Source organism: Typha angustifolia, chromosome 2 (genome assembly GCF_048772165.1).
Source record: "Typha angustifolia cultivar Huaian chromosome 2, ASM4877216v1, whole genome shotgun sequence".
NCBI lineage: Eukaryota > Viridiplantae > Streptophyta > Magnoliopsida > Poales > Typhaceae > Typha > Typha angustifolia.
Window position 1 is genome coordinate 2,948,617 of NC_133240.1, and position 21,842 is coordinate 2,970,458.

At 33.7% G+C, this 21,842-nt stretch overlaps 1 protein-coding gene across 1 annotated transcript; it reads right to left on the reverse strand.

The window, feature by feature from the left end:
• Positions 1 to 1,893: 1,893 nt before the first annotated feature.
• Positions 1,894 to 12,610, reverse strand: LOC140777006 (tyrosine--tRNA ligase 1, cytoplasmic). The gene is made up of 10 exons (XM_073120909.1): positions 12,390 to 12,610; positions 12,175 to 12,322; positions 8,220 to 8,503; positions 7,982 to 8,078; positions 7,431 to 7,536; positions 7,241 to 7,323; positions 3,969 to 4,114; positions 3,394 to 3,499; positions 2,623 to 2,682; positions 1,894 to 2,209 (listed from the first exon to the last, which is right to left on the reverse strand). The coding sequence occupies exons 1-10, from the start codon at positions 12,509 to 12,511 to the stop codon at positions 2,189 to 2,191; spliced, it is 1,173 nt and encodes a 390-aa protein (XP_072977010.1). The 5' UTR covers positions 12,512 to 12,610; the 3' UTR covers positions 1,894 to 2,188.
• Positions 12,611 to 21,842: the final 9,232 nt, after the last annotated feature.

Genomic DNA, 21,842 nt, shown 5'->3' on the forward strand with positions numbered 1-21,842 from the left:
TGTAATGCATTACTTTTTTGCAAGCAATATCAATCATTATCATGTTTTACTTATCTACTCGTATCTATTACTATAGTGAAAGCATACCTATGCATTATGTGCCGGTACGTATGTAAAGAATTATATTTTAGCAAGCAATATCAATTATCGCCATGCTTTACCTATCTACCAACGTCTATTACTATAGTGGGTGCGTATCTATGCATTGTGTGCTGGTACATATATAATGCATTACATTTTGGTAACTAATATTAATTATTTTCATGATTTACCTATCTACTAACACACATTACTATGATGGGACCATACCTATGTAATAATCCTACATATTTTCTAGTCAAAAATAATATTATATTTAATATTAAAAATATTAAAATTTTATTTTACATGGAACATATTTTAATAATCTTAGCAAAATGAGATTATTAATAATATTAAAATATTTATACTTTCATATGTTTTATTTTAGCTTAAAACATGAGATTATTAATAATATTAAAATATTTATACTATCATATGTTTTATTTTAGCTTAAAACATGAGATTATTAATAATATTAAAATATTTATACTTTCATATGTTTTATTTTAGCTTAAAACATGAGATTATTAATAATATTAAAATATTTATACTTTCATATGTTTTATTTTAGCTTAAAACATAAGATTATTAAAAATATTATATTATTTTTTTCCCAAATTTTCTATTTTATTATTTTTTTTAAGATTTAATTGGATTAATACATAGCTTAAATAGTAAATATATTATTTTATCTACGAGTTAATATTTAATTCGATAAAATATTAATTTATCAATATTATATTTTTGATGTTATTAGTACATATAAAATAATTTTAATAATAAGATAATTTATAAAATAATTATCATATTAATTATATACCATATTATTAAGAATTTTATAATATTTAATAATAGTAATACTTTTTAAAATGTGTTTATTTTTATGAAATATTAAATTATTGACATTTATGCAGTTTAAATTAAATTTTATATATTTAGTATATAAAAAATATATATGATAAGAAAGGAGTGAGAGTAGAGATGAGAGATAAATTATGATAGGATATTGATTAGATGTTTAAGAGAGAGAAAAGAGAAGTAATTAATTATAATAAGATATTTGAAAGAGATAAAATAAATAATAAATTATAATAAAAATTTTAAGAGAGGTTGTAGTGAAATCAAAGGTAAATTAGTAATTAAGTTAGTACGCCATATAAGATATAATTTTGATAAATAATATTTATATTCTAAAATATAGCTATTATAGTGTTTAGGTATTATTCTGAATAAGAGGTTCTTTTGGAATTGGCATTAAAAGGTTAGATGGTCGTATAATAAGCTCGTAAGCTGAGATATTCTAGATTGCATCTACACCAAGCCCGACGTCAACCAATTTGAACAATTAACATTGATTTCAATTGAGATACATACGTCTCAATTTTTTTTGGTCGTTTTCTAAGAAGCGTAACAAAAGAATTTTCCACTAGGAAGCAAATACTAAAACTTCCTATTAAGGACTTTTTTCTTCCTTCAATTCTAATTTTAATGTTTAACTTCTGCACTAAGTAAGTTTGGGTAAATTACAAATTACCTTCTTATGGTTATACTTAAAATCAATCTACACCTGAACTTTTGATTTATCACTTTAATAATAATTATCTCATCGTCGACTATGAATTTAATCCTAGACAACCTTAGGGGGGATTTGTAATTTGCCCAATAGTTTTTCATTGTCTAATGAATTTTAATTGAGATTCATTCCCCAATCCCCAATCCTCAATCCCCGATCCTCCTAAATAAAAAGAAAAGAGGGAAGATATCGCGACACTTTTTATCTTGAGTTCCAACCCACCCACATAAAGCACGTCCTAAAGGATATAGCATCAAGTTTAATTCCATGGCAAACTGCCTCAATGGCTCTCTCAAACACATTCTTCGACAAATAAATGGCGGCAAACTATCAATTTTGCAGCTCCAAACCAGGCCGGAAAAACTGCAAAATTTCCAAATTTCCAACCACCTATACGCTTTAGTACAATAGTGCAAATTATTTGCTTGTCGTTCAATGAGAAAATGCATCAACTGTGAACATAATGGAAATTGACTTCCCCAATACAAGGGAATAAGTCAATGTTGAGGCAACTACAATGAAGCTGCTTTGTAATCACCTGCTAACTCTGTACGCCTGCAAAAAAGGGAAACATGATACAGCTAGCAAATGATAAAACCAGCTTATAAATCAATAGTGAGAAATACTTTATGTAAGAATATAATTCTGTTTGATATAGCCATGATAAGTAGAATTTTTTGCACCAAAGGCATGGAATCTGACGAGCTAATAGAGGACAAACAGAATTGGCAGAATGCCAGTCCAAAAACTAAGAGATGTGAGGTCCTTCAAAAGGTGATATCTGCTATTCCAAAGCTCTAAGATTACTGAATTGAATATTTACTAGACCAGTCCAAGTTTATGGCCCTTAAACTTCTCTTTGCTAATTCCATCAACATGAATATAGCAAGAAGACCTTTGATGTCACCATTAAAATACACAGGAGAAAAACATAAAGATTGAATTTACAGGGATCATCAGAATTGTACCTTGACAGATTTCAGTAGTTCTTTGGCTTCATTATTTTTTTTGAAGTGGTCACGGACAGGCTGCAAAGCAGAAGAGGTCAGTTCTAGGATCAATAGCAAAACAGAAATATAATTTTCTATTTTTGTTTGAGAAGAACATTCAAACACTCAAATCCAGCAGGTTAGAAGAGCATGAATTAGACACCATAGTATGAGGCCATCTGAATAAATCTCATGTTCATATTTATAAGGGGTTGTATTCCATTAGCACCAAATTTCAAAATCCTATTGAACACCTAGATCATGGATTATTGTGTTGTGTGCACCTATGCCAGTGCCTCATCAGAACTGATATTGTGGAGTATCTTGATATTGGCCCACGTAAATCCATGGTAATACTATTGAAGTCTCATGATAGTCTGTATTGTTCCCATGATGACTCCATGCAGAACAAGCAATATTTTCAAGTATGAGTGCCACCAATGCCAGCCACTGGCCAAGTGAAACTGTGCAGATGGCTAACCAATACTACTAGTAGGATGATAATTTTTGTTTAAATCAACCTCTTCTTCTTTGGTTTCCCAGATTCCCAACTTCCTAGGCAGATGACTTTTAAGGGATCACCCTCTATTTCCCTAGATTTTATCATTTCAGTTTTTGTTTGCACAAATGTTGTCAAACCACTCTATGTACTATGAAGCTTTATTCCATGCTAAAAAAGTGTCAGTTCCAACTCCACAGGTAGACGTCAATAAAAACTTCCAAAGAGAGATTAAAGCAAGAGAAGTTTACCTGCAATATCTGATTTAGTGCTTTTGCAAGGGCAGGCTTTACATCAGCTGGATGTAATGTGCCAGTTTCATAATCTGCAATTAGTTCTTCCATGCTGGTATATGTCCTGCCAAGATACAGAACCACAGTGATAGATGTCATCACAAAGTCACTATGCACTACAAAATTGAAAAAAGCATAGAAGACTCGGAATCTTGAATTTGCATGTAGTACTTTGTAGACCTACTGTACTCATATAAACCCTACAACATGGATAAAAGACATATCCTGAACATAATAGATAGCCACAATGCAAAGAACACTGACAAGCCTCTGCAGATAGGGGTATAGAATATCACAATCCAACATAAGATGGCACTATTTTAACTGATGTCCAGTATCACAAGTACTTCAGTGAAATAAACATTAAAGATATTATAAGGGAACCCGTGAAGCAGATGATGTCCACCACAACAAATACTTAAATGAAAAGTCGTTACTTATTCTTTACAAGAGAAATCTTGGAAGTCATAATTAAGAAAGAAGGTAGAAGGACAACATATTCATAATTTGGAATTAAGACGCAAACCACTCACTTGTTACCACCATTTTCTTCTTGTCGGAGTATGTCAAAACTATTAAACCATGGGAAGACAATGTACTTGATATATTCCAGACAAGGATTCGCCTCTACAATCTTAGGAGGGCAGTAAGCTTTCTTTATTTTCACATTTACTTCAGCCTGCAATATGCAACAGTTACATTTAGTAAAAATATCATGATCTGCAAGACAAGAAAATAGTACAAAAGGAAGTGACAGAAAGATGAGTATAAAAGGGAATTCCATATTTCATGCATTGAAAGATGGTAGAACTATTACTTGATAGGCTAAAAGGAATTAAAGTTAAATACTAGAGCATGCCCACATTTATCTACTAAAATCTTATCTATCAGCCTACTTCATTCTTTTGCTCGTTTCATGATACAATGCATCTGCGTGTGATACTGTCTGTCTACTTTAGCATTTAAAACTTCCCCTTTAATTTGTTGTTATGGTCATGATTCACCAAGCTGATGTAGCGCCGGCATGTGACATGGTGATGCTGATGGCACTCCTCCAAAAGGCTCTAAAGCCTTCTGGTGAGTGAAAAGACTTACATAGGCTTTTGAAATAACCCAGAGAGGGAGGAGATGGAATCCTGTCAAGACATTCCATTGTCGCATGGAGAAGCCACTGCTGTCTCCAATGCTAGGATTTTTTTTCTTTTCATGAATCCCATGGAGAAGATGATAGCAGATAAATTAGGTGTAGCGGATTGGAGAGGATCCATTTAGGATAAGTCAAGATCCATTATCCCTTAAAATAGAACTCGCATTCTCTATCATTTAAATTACAATCCAATAAGCTATCACTTAAATTAGAATCCAATATATTACTTTATATCAAGATCCAATAAGATATTATATAAAATGATCTACTCCTCTTCTCCATGATCCACACGCCTTCCCTTTGAAAATCCCAGCATAAATGCAGAGGCTGCGGTTGATTTCAGATGGAGGGATGACGGTGAAGGGTTCAAACCATGTTCTTCCTTATTTGCTCTCTCTTTGCTCTCCTTTTCTTCTTGGTCTATCCTTTGGTTATGGTTGCGTTTTACATTTTCTCTATTATACTTGGATTCAAAATCTCTTTTCTTAGATAAGAAAGTTATTAACATAGAACTAATAACTAGGTAAACCACATTGCATGCTATCTCGGAAACATGAATACTTCAATACTCCAGCTGTATCACATCAAACACCTTATCAGATATGATACTGATTGGATATTTCACAAATATGTATCAGATACTTTCATTACCTATCTGATTTTTTAAAATAAAAATATAAAGGATACTCGCATATATTTCCAAAATGAATACGGAGAGTCCAAAGACAAGTCAAATTATCGGTTCCATATCAGGTCAAATATTCTATTATAAATAATCTATGAATTAAAGGGAATCAACATAAGAATTCATCCCACAAATGCATAATTAACTGATGATTTATTAATTAATGATCTTTGTTCTTGATATAAGTGTCTAAAATTTGCTATAAATTATTAACTTTGTTGATGAATAAGTTAATGATGTGTTTAAGGAATTTTTTGACCAAACTAGACCTCTTTTAAATTTTTTTTTTACCGAAATAGACTATTTCTTAAACTTATTACCAAATGAAGTCTAATTCACTATAGCCCTAACAAAAACACTAAACTTATCAGCGTATTTAAAAATGCTAATCAGTTCCATGTTTTTATCCCCAAACAATTATTTTCCTTAACTACTAAAAGATTAAGTTAAAAAGATTTATATACATAAGACGCTGATCAGTTTAATGTTTTAAGGCCAGACAAAACGCTGAATTAATTAGCGTTTTACTTAGAGATAAAACATTGAATAGCTTAGCATTTTTATTAGGGCTATAGTAAATTAGACCTCATTTGGTAATAAATTTGAGGAGTAATTTATTTTGGTAAAAATAAATTTAAATAGGGCTAGTTTGGTCAATAACTTTGTGCTTAAGTTTATACTTGCATTACTTGCATACTAATCATAAGTTATTATAATAACAATAACAATAATATGAACTCAATATGATACAGGCACACACATTTTTTGCTAGCAAAGATATACAAGTATATATATATACACACAAGCTATATCAAAATGTAAAACAGAGATAGAACAACACGAGCACGGCGATACAAAAATCTTGAAAAGACAAGATATAGACATATCTAGGATACAACAATAAAAAATTAACAAATAAAGTATATATATATAACTTTTAATTATAAATTGCCAGTATTTAGGATCTAGTGGAACTAGATCCTAAACCTTCATGTGACAAATCACATTTACGATCTAATTCACTAGACCTTAAACACTCAATATTTATTTTTTTCTTATCATATGTGACAAACAATGTAATATTTAGAATGAGAATATCACATACAATTCAATTGAGCATAATATTTCTAAAGACTATATATATTGACAAGTGTCATTTCTATATTGCCAAGTATCATTATTTTGTGTGTATGTTAATACATAGCATCCATTGACAAGTTCCCTATAAATTAGCAAGTCATTATTTTGTTAATGTTAACACGACATGCATTAACAAATTCCCTATAAATTAACAAGTACCACTGCAATATAAAAATAGAACAAAAGAAACAACAAAAGGGTTGTTGCACTTTCTTTGGGGGCTTCTCCATCTATGAGAGAGAGAGAGAGAGACAAAAAGAACAAAAAGGTACGCTGGTTTCTTTTGTTCTCCATCTGAGAGAGAGATACCGCATGGAGGGAGGAAGATTTATCAATCGGCATAGTCATCGCCCTTTCTAATATCAGATACTTTTCGTTTGTCCGACACATGCCGCACACTATCACAACAGCGATGTTCGCATAGTGTGCCACTCAACCTATGTATCATTAGCGCATCATATCTATCGCATTTGCATCCGTATTTCATGTTCATATCCATGCTTCATAACATGCTACCTTCTATGTATTGCTTAAGGAATAAGAAGGCATGCAAATCCTATTTTAGATATCAAAATAATTGTTTTGCCAAGCACTTAGCAAAAAAGTAACAAGAATCTGAAAAAGCTCCACTAGTTGTGCATTGGCACATAAGTGATACAGAAACTGTACCGTCGTGTGACAAAACAGGGAATATACATGATATTTAATACTTGTCAATAAAATTCATAGCTGTTTTAAGTGCAGCAATGTCTGAGAGGCTAGAAGAAAACATCATCTAGGTTCCATATACGGTAAAAATATATCAACATTGTTTCTGTGTAAAGAGTGTGTACCTCCTCATCCTCCATGAAAATAGATGAAGATGGATCACTTTTTGACATTTTCTCTTGCCCTTGTTGTAAACCAGGCAGCATGTCTACATATCAATTTTAATTAAGGATCTTTATTTACTTTTTTCCAAAATGTTCATATCAATCAACTTCAGGGAAGAAAGTAAAGAACAAAACATCTGCAGTAGGATACGATGCGATAAAATAATGGGCTTGTTTTTCCTCTTGATGTCATCACAGTACTCTCTAGCTAGCACATTAACCTTCCTCTGATCCATCCCTAACTGGCAAATATCAGCCTGAAAAAGATGTCATGGAGTCTTGAGTCAGGTTGAGCCAACATGAGCATTTCAATAAAATCTTAACATTATGTGGTATCACAGAAAGAAAGATGGAAGTTTCAGCCTCTAAATGCCATCAGTTAGAAAAATCAAGAAGATCCATCAGCTGCAAAGTAATCAAATCAGCAACAAGAGATTGGTCCAGGCCATACTGTTACTATGCTTATCTTTCCATTCAAATTAGGATACTTCAGAATCTTTACACAAGCATTTGTAATGAAGTTTAAATAGAAATCAATCCCTAATGGATGAGAACATTTTCTGACTTTCTTCATCAAGAAGACCGACAAGTATCATAGCATGAGAATCATATGTGAAACCAATAATAAGAACTTTTTTTATTGTTCTAAATCTGACATGCCATGCAAAAAAGAATCATTCAAATTCAAGCAATAAAAATGACCTTAAGGAAAAATATGTCAGCACATTGCATGCAAGGGTAGAATATCTGAGCTGCAGTCAGTTCATCTTGCTCAGATCGACCCATGATTTGACTACACCTGCATAAATAGTAGGTGACTTGTGTTAAACATCAGTGAAGAGGAACAATAAAAGGATGCAATAGCCAACAAATCACTGCACCTGTTCTGAGGCTATGATAGCTGAAAGTGAATAAAAACAGATACAAAATGCAGAAGTACCTCAGAATCCGTGGAAGTTTGTTTCTTCGAGCTATATCCATGACAAGGGGCCAATACTCATCTGCCCGGCTGTTTATTTCATCAGACGACCACAAAAATACAACATTGTCAAGATTCATTCCAACAGCTTTCCAGATCTCAATCAGATAGCGACCAATGGTTCGTATTTTCTTCAAATCACCACCCATCTTATTGTTCAGCTGGGCAAACCAATCAGCAATCCATATTTTAACTGTGCAACCAGCTGAAGTCAGTTTGTTAACATTTATTGTCTTCATAACCCCCTGATCATAAGTGAGAATATGTTCAGTGGCTTATTTAAGCACAGCATGGAACAAAATAAAAGTCATGTAAGCTTAATAAAATAATACATATATGCACCAGTTAGAACATCTCCTACTCATGAACACTATGAACAACCATGATAAAGTTGAATAATTATTTACCCTCATAAGTTTAAAGATCAGATAAAGCATATGTATAGAACAAAAATTGTTAAAGATGTTTCTTGGAAAAACTATTGCAGCACTAAGCAATCACTGTCACCCAAAAGCTCTAGCGTTAAAATTTTGTGCTTCAATGGAGTCTAGAAAGAATAAAATGCAAGTTAATTAAAGAAGGCATAGTTCAATCAGTGGATAAATTTATGGTTCCAAAACTCGGTATCGGGATCAAGCGGCCGCTAGGAAAAATGATACATATGGGTTGTATCGATTGTATCGATCATATCGGCCACCCGATATCAGATAGAACTGTTTTTTTATTACATAAAGTTCTAAATATTATTTAAAAATGTAGAAAACTTTCTTAAAATTGTAGAAAATGGCACTAAAAAAGTTAGTCACATATGAAGCCTATAAACTAAAGAAAAAACTCAACGAAAAATATGATGAATTCGGAACTATATTTGATAAATTTTTATGCTTGTAATTAATGTTGCAAAAGTGAAATAAAGATCTCTCTCTCTCTCTCTCTCTCTCTCTTCAATGTTGCTTTGTAGTAGTGAGAAAATGAGAGTTAAAGAGTAGACAAGAAATAGAGAAGAGAAATAAGAAAAAAGAAAAGAAAACAAAAATACTCATCCGAGTTCACCATAGTATGGAATAGCCGGAGTGGCTCACTGAATCGACAGTCGGATGAGTTCAGTGAAGTATGAGAAGGAGAGTATAAGAGATAAAAGGGTAAAAACTAAAAACTTGAATAGAAAAGAGCCGGGGATATCAATTACTAAAGTCTTCTAGGTTAGATCCATTTTAGATTTGACCTGACTTTTTAAAAAAAATTACTTTCAGCTTATCTGACTAAAACTAACCAATCCCAAAAGAAAATCAGTCAGGATCGGGATCAGTTATGCCAATTCTGATCTGAATCGGCTGATTCAACTTGGGTCAACCGATTTGCAAGCCATAAATAAATCTTCCATCATTACTTGATAGCTGAATCTCATAAATAAGTACTCCCGAACCAAAAGAGTTAGGAAGTGAGAGCATATCCACCAAAAATCGCACATGAACAAAGTATCCTCTAAGAATTGTACAAAGAAAAAGATAACTTTCTAATAGCAAAGAGAACAATACTACATCAAGTATTTAGCTTTAGATTCCATAATTTTTTAATTGGACTTTTTGCTGACAACAATTTGCCTTGTGACTTATCTCCAGTGTTCTAAAAATAGGTTGTGGTGGCCACCATGGCAAATTCACCCTCTAAGCACTAGATTGCAATCGTATCAGATTGGAAAGGTGTTTTAGGACTGGTAGCTGCCTTAGCAGATAGTAGCCCACCATGGCAAACTAAATGACTACTCATTTTACTACTTTCCAGTTCAACCAATAGTAACTAAATTACTTTCCCTATTTCTATTTGTACTCACCTAAAACTTGGTAAAAAATTCAATTGTGTATGCTAATTAAAATCAAGGGGAATTTGTATTTTACCCCCTCATGGTTTGACTCAATTTTGAAAAGTCTTGATGTATTTCCAACTGAAGCACGTAACCGTCATATAGTCTTAGCTAAAGTGCAATCATTATCTTTCTCATCGTACTTGACCACACTAGAGATCGAATTTGAAAACCCTCATAGAGGCAAAGTTGTAGAAGATTAGATAGATTTTCCAACGCATTTAATGTAATACTGATAAAATTTTTAATAACAAAGATATAATAAATATATTAGATATATGTATGGTTTTGTTATATCTTTGTCGTCTAAAATCCTATCAGTATTATTTTATATGCATTAGAAAGCCTATCCAATCTTCAACAACTTTGTCCCCGATTTCAAATTTGAGATCTAATATGATTAAATACGATGAATAAGATAATGGTTGAACTTTAGTCAAGATCATGTGGAGATTTACTGCTTAAATTTCAAATAAATGGGAGCTTTACGAAATTAAGCCAAATCACAAGGGGGTAAAGTGCAATTAAATTAACCCTAAAATAAGTCTATATTTGAAAGAATTTATCTAAAGTCTTGTGATAAGAAATTCTGTTAAATTTGAAATTGGGATATAAGATTATGTCAATAGTAGTAACAAGTTGGAAATAGTTGCACTTGGGGTTGTAGATGACTACAAAAGTTTGCTACAGCGGGCACTTCTTTTTTCTTCTTTTTCCTTTTTCTTTTGACTTAGATAAGAAAGAAGAGAAGGACGAGGAGGCACAAGAAGCAAAAGTAGCAAAAGTAGAGGAAATCTAGGAAGATCTTAGATAACTTGCTTAAATCTTGCCTGCTTTTCTCACTATTTGAATAAGAAGGCATCTTTGATTAAAAATGTAATATATCTTTTGCATATCCTAGCACCCATACTTGCATGACTGAAATAAGTAAGGATAATTGTCCTGCACCAGTCCACCAATTCCATCTTTCTAGACAGTTGATCTACAATCTGTCAAATGAGTTGACTGGCATTTAGAAGACCCATAGTATATCATGTCATATGTTCAAAAGGAAATGTTGCAAGATTGCAATGGCTTATATCAGCAAAAGAAAAGTAGCTATTATAGTTTAATATTAGTATTTGTAATCAATAGGAGACTTCCAAAGTTTATAGTAAACACTCAAAATTAGAAGCATATTTTTTTTATTCCAGTTAATAGCTAAATTTTTAACCTTGAACAAGGAAATATACATAAGAGCAACACAATAAAACTTTTTCACATCGATTTTGTCAACATCATGCTTTATGTTTCTTGCTTTATCATGACCAAAAGAAACCCAATAGAAATCCTCATAATGGGAAGGCTAAGTTGACACCAAATCTGGAATTGAGAACTCATACAACCAAAGTCAATTTAATACTTCATCAGCCAAAAAACATTATAGGAGCTCAAAATTTCTTTCTTTTCATTTTATTTAGAGCAACTAACATCAATATCAAGGCAAGGTAAGCTTAAATTTTTACTCAACAGACATCCTTAATTTCTGTTTGATCTGCTTTCTAAAGCATCTCTCCTTCCACCGCAATAACCAATGGCAAGCATAGCAGAAGCATAGGCTTTGTGGGTACCCAGCAGAGGCAAGGTCTTGTAGAGCCTAATCAAGCCCATCCACCTCAGTGATGCCCCCAAAGTAGTGACCTAGAAGGAGGGAGGTAGACCACGAAATTGAGCTTGTGCCTCGGGCTGGAAGAGGGACCAAATGCTAATTCTATCATGTTATGGTTGGGCCTCGACAGAGGCCCAAAGCAAATGGCAGTTAAACTCATTGCAAAAGGAGAAAACCAGATATTCTTTGCCTGCTTGAATGCAGACTAGAGGAGGGGGAATCCACGTTCATCTATATACAAATCAACCCCTTTATTAGAAAAGAAGCATAAGAAACATATCTCGAACTCTAATCGGAAGTAGCCAAAGCCCATTATCTATACCATGTCTAGTCCATTCCCAATTCATAGATTAACATTTATCACAAAGCAATACCAATAATAGTACGAAATGTAATCCTTAAACCTGGGCAATGTGCATCCTCCCGGAAGGCTCAAATCCGTCGTAGCATATCGGGTTCGGCTTCTTTTCCAGGAGATTCCGCAGCTCGTCCTCCTGAATGCACTCCTCCCCGATGCTCCTCACCAGAGCGAACCTCTCATCCAACGTTAGCCTAGAGACAGACGGAAGAGAAGGTTTAGGGTTTTGAGAAATAGGAAGTGGTTGTCGGAGGAGCTTACCCGTAGACGGCTGGGGGAGTTGGAAGAGGAGAAGGATCCAGCGAGAGGGATGCGACGTCAGGGGGAGGGGATGAGGAGGAACTCGAGGATGCGATCTGCTGCTCCTCCGGTAAGCCCGACATGGTGGTGAGCTTGGTGGAGCGGCAGGAAAAGGCGGCTACGGAAATGGTGTAATAAGTATTATGCGACTACTCTTTCTTTGTTTCGGAGGATTAGGGTTTGGGATTCATCTTTGAGAGTTTTGATTGAAAAAAAAAAAAAAAAAATAAATATATATATATATATATATAACCAAAATAGGGGGCATTTGCACTTTAAAAAATTTTAAAATTTTAAAATTGGAATCTTGTGCAAACCTCTTACATAAATTTTATGCACTTCTTTATAAAAATATACATACTTTCTAATAGTACAATATTACTAGGGTTATTTGTACCAAAATTTCACTTAATTCTTATTTTCCTTTGTAGATAAGATATTTTCTCTCTTTTTCTTTTAAGTTTGCCCTTCTATCATTTAGTGCTTATTAAATACTGATAGGACAATATAAAAATAAAGAGAAATGATATGTACCTAAAGCCGGTGGGCTTGCGAGATTCGTGGGCTCAACTCGTTAAAAACTCGACTTGAGCTCTAAATGAGCTGAGCCGAGCTAGCATATTAGGCTTGAAAGAATTATCAATCTGAGCCCGCAAAGCCATTAGATCTAAGATTGAACGAATGATATGGCATATATATATATGGCATATATATATATGACCTAAAATCCAAAGCCTTAGTCATCTAGCCCAACTCTCACTCTACTTCCCATCTCCCCCAACTTCCTTTCTTCCATCTATGCCCTCCACACTGACTCCCACTCCTCCATCAAGATCCTCTTCTCCATCGACTCTTGTCCGCAATGTTGCCTTCATCGAGATCCTCCTCCATATCAACTCCCCCTCCATCTTTTGCTGCCACACTGACTTCTCCACCCCATCCAGTGATATCACCTCGTCCTCAAGCTCGTGGACTATAGATCCCTCATTGTGTCCCTTTGCATTTTGTGTTAAAGCTAAAGCGAATTTTGTGCCAAAGCTTTTTTATGCTAATTTTATGCTAAAGTTGAAGACCCTCACTGTAAATGCCAAATCCATTGCCACCTCATCGCCCATGGGGACATCAAGCTCTCCAACCTCCTCATCGAGCTAATGAGTTGATGATCTTTCTTGAGCTTGAGTCGAGCCAGCCTTTCTAACTCATCTCGAGCTTAAGCCGAGCTTGAGCTAAGAAATATTATTAGTGTCGAGTCAAGCCGAGCTAGCCCCAACTCTCTCAAGCTAGACTCATTTACACCCCTACATGTACCCTCTCGTTCTTCTTCTTATGATATTGTTTCTTTTTCTTCTTTTTCTTCTTTTTCTCATTTTTCTCTTTTGTTGTTTTTTCTTCTTGTTCTTGTGTTGCTGTTATCTTTTTTCTTCTATCTCTTAATCTTTTTCTTTCTTTTTATATAAATTTTGCTAATTGCTCTTTAATTAGTATAGTAAGAGGATAATTAGAGATAATTTAAATAAATAAAAACTCTTTAGTCTTTAATCAATGTTTCACGCATAATCAATATTGTAAATAAATTATAGTATCTACTTTAAAAAATATGAATTACAGTCATAATTTTATATTTAAACTAGGATTTCACTACAAATAGATTTTGAATTTGAAGGAAATTTGAATACAAAAGTTCTAGATCACGTTGTCATATATTTTATCCAATTAATTTGATAATATTTGGATGTTAGATGATTATCTTGTGAATATTTTTTGAAAATTGTGCAGAACTTGAATTTTATATTTTAAGTATGAAATTTGTACTTAAACTATAAATTTTATATTTAAACTACTAAATTCTAATTTTGTGTAGTTTTGGAAAAATATTCAGATGATATTCATCTAACGTCCAAATATTATGGCATTAATTAGATAAGATTGGTGACATAATGATGTAGAACTTTTGTATCCAGAGTTTCTTCGGATCGAACAAAATATGTAGCAAAATCCTAATTTAAGTAAATTCATAATTTAAGTATGAAACTATTTAACTAATCCTAATTATCTCACCACTATCTCCAATTAATCTTATATTTTTTTATTCTTTTTTTCTATAGAAGTCTTTCTAATTACTATTTAATTAATGCAGTAAGAGACTAATAAAAAACAATGGTGCAATAATTATGATTAGTTAAGTAATCATTAGCTCTATAATCAATATTTTAAAAAGAGAGAATTGCTTAATTCAAATTGTTTAGTTTTCTCTAAAAAGAACTTAATCAATATTGCAAATAAATTATAGTATCTACTTATGATACAATAAATTTATAAAGTATTAGTATTATAAATATCTCTAAAAATTTAAATAGGGTAGTATGTATATCACTCTTCTCATTCCCTTTGTTTTGGCTATATTTCATAGTTAATTTACAAATTTTATAAATTAACAATGAATTTTGTAAAATAAAAGCTGCGAATATAGTTAGAATTTCATACTTAAACTAAGAATACAGGGAAGTGACCCAACCGTACTCTTTTCTTCTTCTTTTTTATTGTTGTTATTTTTTCTTCTTCTATCTCATAATCTTTTTCTTTTTTTCTATACAAGTATCTCTATTTGCTATTTAATTAATACAGTAAGAAATTAATCAAAGATAGTAGTAAGATAATTAAAATAAATTAAAAAAAAACTCTTTAATCAATGTTTTAAAAAGATAATTTATGTTGTAAATAAATTATAATATCTACTTAAAAAGCTATGAATTACAATTATAATTTCATACTTAAACTATGAGTTCTTCGTTCCACTGAAGAAAAAATTTGAATTTGAAAAAACTCTAAATACAAAAATTTTAGTTCATAATGTCACTAATCATATCCTATTGGTTTCATAATATTTTGACATAAGATTAATCTCTTCTATATATATATGTGTGTGTGAGAGAGAGAGAGTTTTGCTCTACAAAGACTCTCTTTTCAAGCTTGGCTTGAAATTTATTTCAAGATTGGGAAGACTGGTCCAGCTTGGATCATTTAAGTTTGAGCTATACACTATACGTATGAATATTGAGTTACAACTATATGTTCCTTCTCATATTTGATTTTAATTATACGTGTTAATTAAATGTTTCTATACGGATTTGGCATGACAAAAGCATTCATAGTTTTCTCATTTGCATGCTAACATTTAACATTTAATATTAACATTTTTTTAAAGAAAAAAAATTATCGATTAATCTTTTTTGTTAGAAAAGACTTCGAAAGACCAAAAGTTGCAAAAGCTCCTCAGAATAGGATCCCTCTTAAGTAAGTTAGCTAGCTAATCAACACCATAATTGGCTTCTCTATAAGCATGTGTGATTTTATATGTTTGAAAGTGTCTAGTAAGAATTGCAATATAATCAATGATAGTATCTGTTAGGTTTTTAATTGTTGGCAATTATGTACAAAATATTCTAAGTGTATTTTTTACATGTATATGGGCTTTACACAAGTCTAGAATATCTCTGGTTTGAAAAATTGTAAGATTATTGGAGAAAAGCCGTTGAGTTCACACCGCGTTCACAAACGCATTCGAACACGAAATCTGCGTTCACACAGACAGAGAGCCGCGTTCACAAACGCATTCGAACGCGGGTACTGCGTTCACACAGACCGAGAGTTGCGTTCACAAACGCGTTCGAACGCAACCTGAAGAATTCAAGTTGTCGCGTTCGAACGCACTCGAACCCGTTTGAACGCACCTGAGATTAAGTCATGCCGTTCGAACGCACCCTTGCCGCGTTCGAACGCACCTATGAAGTTTGCAATTTATTGGATTTTCGTGAGTACGGATAAGACTTGGATTTGGCTCTATCTTGGAGATCATATATAAGGATTGTGATACCCTATCTCTAGGGTGGTTGAAGAAGCATTATTGAAAGAGACTTCTTAAGGCTACATCAGTTCTTCAACGAACAAGGTCCTTCTCATCTACAAATCTTAACCTTTCGTCTTAAGGGCTATCTAGACGAAAGATCAATCTCGAGGGCTACTAAGGTTGGACTTCAATCATAAGAAGCAGTGAATCGTGGGTTCTAGTGATCAAGACTGAGAGGAACAAAGTCGTTTGGATCGACGGGTTATTTTGTGAGTCAGTCTTGTAACTGCTACTATCATAGTGATTGGTTTTGATCCGAGTTTGGATCCGTGGTTTTTTCCCATTTTGGGGTTTTCCACGTTAAAATCTTGGCGTTCATCTCTACTTTCATGTTTAATATTTTTTCCGACTTTTACTTAAGCGAATGAACAATATCATTGCCTAGTGTTTAGATGCATACGTGTGTCTAAGGGTTTTTTCAGTATCAATGGGCTCAGATACACTGTTAACTCCATTGAGGATGTTGACCAAAAGTTGAGAATCAAACTCTATCCATAGCTGCGGAGTGCCTTTGTTCTTTATGCACTGCAAAACCTCTCAAATTGCCCAAGTTTCTATTGTCAATGCGAGTAGGATTGGCCACGCATATACCTTACAAGTATAGGAGTAATATTAGGTTGTTTGGCAACAAAATCTGCGCCACCTTTCTCTAAACAATCCACAAAAGATCTACAACAATTAACCTTAATCCACCAAGGTGGTAGGAGCTCCTATCTAATGAGGAGGTCTATAGATGTAAGTTTTGATTGATCGATATGCAATTGATCCACATTTCATTAGTTAAAGTGAAACACTCATCTTAAAAAGTCACATATTCTTCATGTGAAAAAATTCACGTGGCTCACATAAGTGTAATATTCTCACAAGTATCTAAAATAGGTCTAAATTACAACAATAATCTAAGCAAATAATTCAGAATTATAAGTATCACAAGCCTTAATAAGCCTCTAGGATATATGTCTATATACAAACTTAAATCATAAAAACCATCGTAAAGACTAAAGTCCAACTAGGAAGAAAAGAACAAGCAACACTAATAAGAAAATAAATTTGCTACTCATTAATATCCGCATCCTTCACATTTAACTCTGAAATATTTTCACCAAAAAGGTGATAAGAACACAGCCCAGCAAGTATAATCCAATAATAGTCTATGATCAATGTATTGTATGATAAATAGTAATGCACGCTCATAATTATCAACATATTGAGGTAAATGTATATAATGTAATTAACCTTTCATTTAATCATAACACACATAAGTGTATAATATCATCATAACTCAATGTGTCATAATTCACATAGCAACCAAATGATGTCATAATCCACATAGCAAACACAATAACGAGGAGGAATAGTCATCTAGTAATAATATCGTCTATATATGCCTAACGACACTACATATAACCGATTGTCTATGGTCATCAAACTAACGAACCCAATCGTAGGCCTACATTATCAACATTATCACCACTCTAGTAAATCATCGCACAAAACTGAATCTTACTTGTAGCCGAATCATCACATATAACATAATCATCGCATATAGCGAGAAGGAGCTTATAGCTCAATAGACACCATAACCTTGAGTTATCGAGTATAGCTAGAGCTATAACCCTACCTCTCAAATATCTTTCTACTATCATCCTATATTAGTCTCCAAATAAGGTAGCATAATCACCTAAATGCTCCACCAGCTAACAATCTTAAGTGTAGACTGCTAATATGGCAATACTATATAATATAATCTACTCTTAACCTCGAGCTAAATGAGTGAGAAGAGTACTGCCTAGTTTGGGATAAACTAATAATGATACGTACATGTGGTGTCATATCTTCTATTATCTTATTTACATCATGATCATTAAGATGACATGTGTCATAACTAAGCATATAGTCGATCATGAACAAAGTGATAATATTATGATCCGACCACATAGGTTAAGTCGAGTCAATCGAGTCTAGTCAAGTTACTTAATTAGTTAACTTTATCTTATTATTTTGAATTCCAAATAAATTGAATAATTCATAGGTGGATCCGATCCGCTAGGGATTTTTACTCTTATAAATAGGAGTGGATATGTACTGATAATTATCATTGAATGAATTTAAGTTTAGCCAAGTTATATTTTTATCCTTATCTTTTACCATAGCTGTTAAATTACATTTATCTTTCTAAACCCTAGCAATCTTCCTCCATAAGTAGCCTCCTACCTTACGGCTGTCCACCACCACCCTTGGCAATCCACCACCCTCCAATGACTACCGCAACATCGGATATTTATGGTTTTGCCCTATTTGACCTTGATCCATTATTTTATTAATATCTTTTAATTTAGACGTCGTATTCTTGTGAACTGATTCATTAGAACTCTAACTTTCGATGCTACTTCTATATAAATTTTTCACAATTTTCTTACTTCCAAGTCAATCCAGATTTGATTCATAACAGATAAGTAGTAAATAAATAAATAATAATTAAGTAGCAATTGCTCATACGTGTAAAAGTAAGCAATAATGATATAAAGTAATTATCACAATAGTTACATTACATATAGACTAATATAGATCTAATTCACCTAAAATATCTTTGGAATCTGACTAACTCTCCTCAACAATCGGGCTCCTTCTGAATCTCGAGATCCCTCTTGCATAGTGATGAGTCTAATAATTTATAAACTAAAATAAAACATAAGAAGGACGAACTTATAGAACTATCTTATTGCATAAATTAAGTTTGACTTTCTAGGTTTGAATAAGTTTGACTTAGTCTTGCGTTTATTTTTTTCCTTATTAATATTATTGTATATTAATTAAATTGGGTCATCGATGGCCAAATTTGAATTATACCTAGCTACAATTGTTAAAAGCATTTATACTAAAAATATAATAATTTATAAGTTTAAAACCTCCCAAATTTAGTTTATGTATCATCATAAAGTTTGGCTAATTAAATAATTAAGGAAAAATTTAATTTATGTGGAAAGAAAAGTAAGTAACTAAAATAATGAATAGGAGAAGTAAAAATAAAAAGAAAAGAATAAAAATTGCAAATGGGTCAACCAATAGCCCACAGGTTAGGTTAGGCTCGAGGCTCAATCTTGCACTACACTACGGGCCTACCACAGCCCACTAAACTAGGGTGGAGATAGGGCTGTATATAGGTGTGGGCTATGGCTTATGGCCCACCATGTAGCCCATAGAGAGGTTGGTGGACTGGGCTCTGAGCCCAGTCCATGGTTGGCTATAGTTGTGGGCTACAGCCCACCTCGTAGCCCACCAAAAGCTAAGTGGATTAGGCTCAAAAGCCCAGTCCATGGCTGGCTACGGGCGTGGGTTGTGGCCCACCCCATAGCCCACCAAAGGTTGGGTGTGGTTTGGTCTAACCCTTATCCTAGCTTTATCTTCTTCTTAGAGAAAGAAGACAGAGGGAGGAGATGAAGATTAAGGAACTCAGTTTTCCAAAGTCGACGGGGTTGACTTGGGTTGGACTCTTTGTTGAACTATTAGGTAAAGTGGCCGTTGATAAGGATTAAGGAACTCTATGGCCGATGATCATAGATGTTCCAATTTTGGTGCAAAAGGGCTCAAAGCCTTCACTCTCAAGTACCCACCTCTTCTACGCGAAGAGATGAGTCGACCAAGGCAAGCGAGCAAACCCACCATTGTCGGGGGTAGCTGCAAGTAGCCCGAGAATCCAATGGTGGGAGGCGACAAGGCGTCACCTTCCAAGCAACCCATGAGTACTCAAACATGGTACCCATGACAAGAGGTTGATGTGATGGAACTTCCTGGATCGATGGGTGGTTGACCTAGAATCACCGGCCGGTGAATTTAACTACGGTTTACTAGATGAAAATCAAATTGACTATAAGGAGGGACTGGGGACTAATATGCTAATCACATTGTGGTGTTCTAGTGATCCACGACCCTCATCGAGCTCTTTGGTGCCACAAAATATAGGAGAGAGAGAGAGAGAGAGAAATGGGGGAAAAGAAAAGGGGTAGAGAGGGGTTAAGTTTAATAGAAATGGATGGAGACATGGGAAGGGGGGACTGAGTGGAGTCCGAACTCTACTCGGATGTCGATATCTCCCACAGTTGGAGTGCACGTTCGCTGATTCTTCTTTTTAGGGTGTTACATAAAGCAAGAGCCCTAACCCAATTTTTTCCTCACTATCTTTTTCATTGTTAAAAATGATATTATTCTACTTTTCAAATTTGCCATAAAAAGAACATCAATTAAAGATAAAACTTAGGGATGTCGCTTATCATGTATGCTTGTCTCTTCCTTTGGCTCGTTCCCTTCATCCCATGTATACCAAAAGAAGAAGGAAATCGGCAAGTAATACTTTACAAAATTCCATAGGTTGTGAACAACTCTTTAATGAAGGAATAGATAAGAATGAACTCACTGGCCAAGGAACAAATTAGACAAGTAGAGGTCAAACTGAAACACAAGCTCGAAAAAAAAGTTTTAGTTGATAATCTACCCCAACAAAATTCCATAATTTTTTTAAATTTTTGAGGGATTTTTTTTTGAGGTAGAAAGCTATTTCAGCTATTTACTATATCCTTCATGAGAAGGATACAGAGATATGGGGGAAGTGGGTTAGATTGTCTCCACCTAAAACTGCCCAGTCAACAACTCGATTGGCCTTTCTACATATAGGAAAAAAACCACGGATCCAAACTCGGATCAAAACCAATCACTATGATAGTAGCAGTTACAAGACTGACTCACAAAACAACCTGTCGATCTAAACGACTTTGTTCCTTTCAGTCTTGCTCGCTAGAACCCACGATTCACTGCTTCTCGTGATTGAAGTCCAACCTCAGTAGCCCTTGAGATTGATCTTACGTCTAGATAGTATTTAAGACGAAAGATTCAAATTTGTAGATGAGAAGGACCTTGTTAGTTGAAGAACCGATGTAGCCTCAAGAAGTCTCCTTCAATAATGCTTCTTCAACCACCATAGAGATAGGGTTTCACAATCCTTATATATGATCTCCAAGATAGAGGCAAATCCAAGTCTTATCCGTACTCACGAAAGTACAAGATAGAGGCAAATCCAAGTCTTATCTGTACTCACGAAAGTCCAAGATTTTCAAACTTCGTTGGTATATTCGAACGCGGCTCGGATGCGTTCGAACGGCATGACTTGATCTCATCAACTTTGCTCCAATAATTTTGCAATTCTTCAAACCAGAGATTTTCTAGACTTATGTAAAGTTCATATACATGTAAAAAATACACTTAAAATATTTTGTACACAATTGCCAACAATTAAAACCCTAACAATCTCCCCCTTTGGCAATTTGTGACAAAACAACTAGATTACAAGATATTACAAAGAATTCAAAATGAGCATTCAATAAGTCTAGAAGATTTAGCACTTCAATCCCTGCAAATAAATATATACCAATCCAAAATCAAGTGAAAATAACTTGAAATGAATAACAATCCAAACACAAGTTATCAAGCAAGCAGTTCACAAGTACTCAAGA

Bases quoted from the DNA above. Each gene is read 5' to 3' on its own strand.
- LOC140777006 (XM_073120909.1), bottom strand. From the start codon at position 12,511: ATGTCGGGCTTACCGGAGGAGCAGCAGATCGCATCCTCGAGTTCCTCC. The intron at 8,079-8,219 runs GTACTTCTGCAT...CTATTTATGCAG, and splicing joins AAACTTCCACGGATTCTGAG to GTGTAGTCAAATCATGGGTC. The intron at 7,537-7,981 runs GTCATTTTTATT...CATCTTTTTCAG, and splicing joins CTGACATATTTTTCCTTAAG to GCTGATATTTGCCAGTTAGG.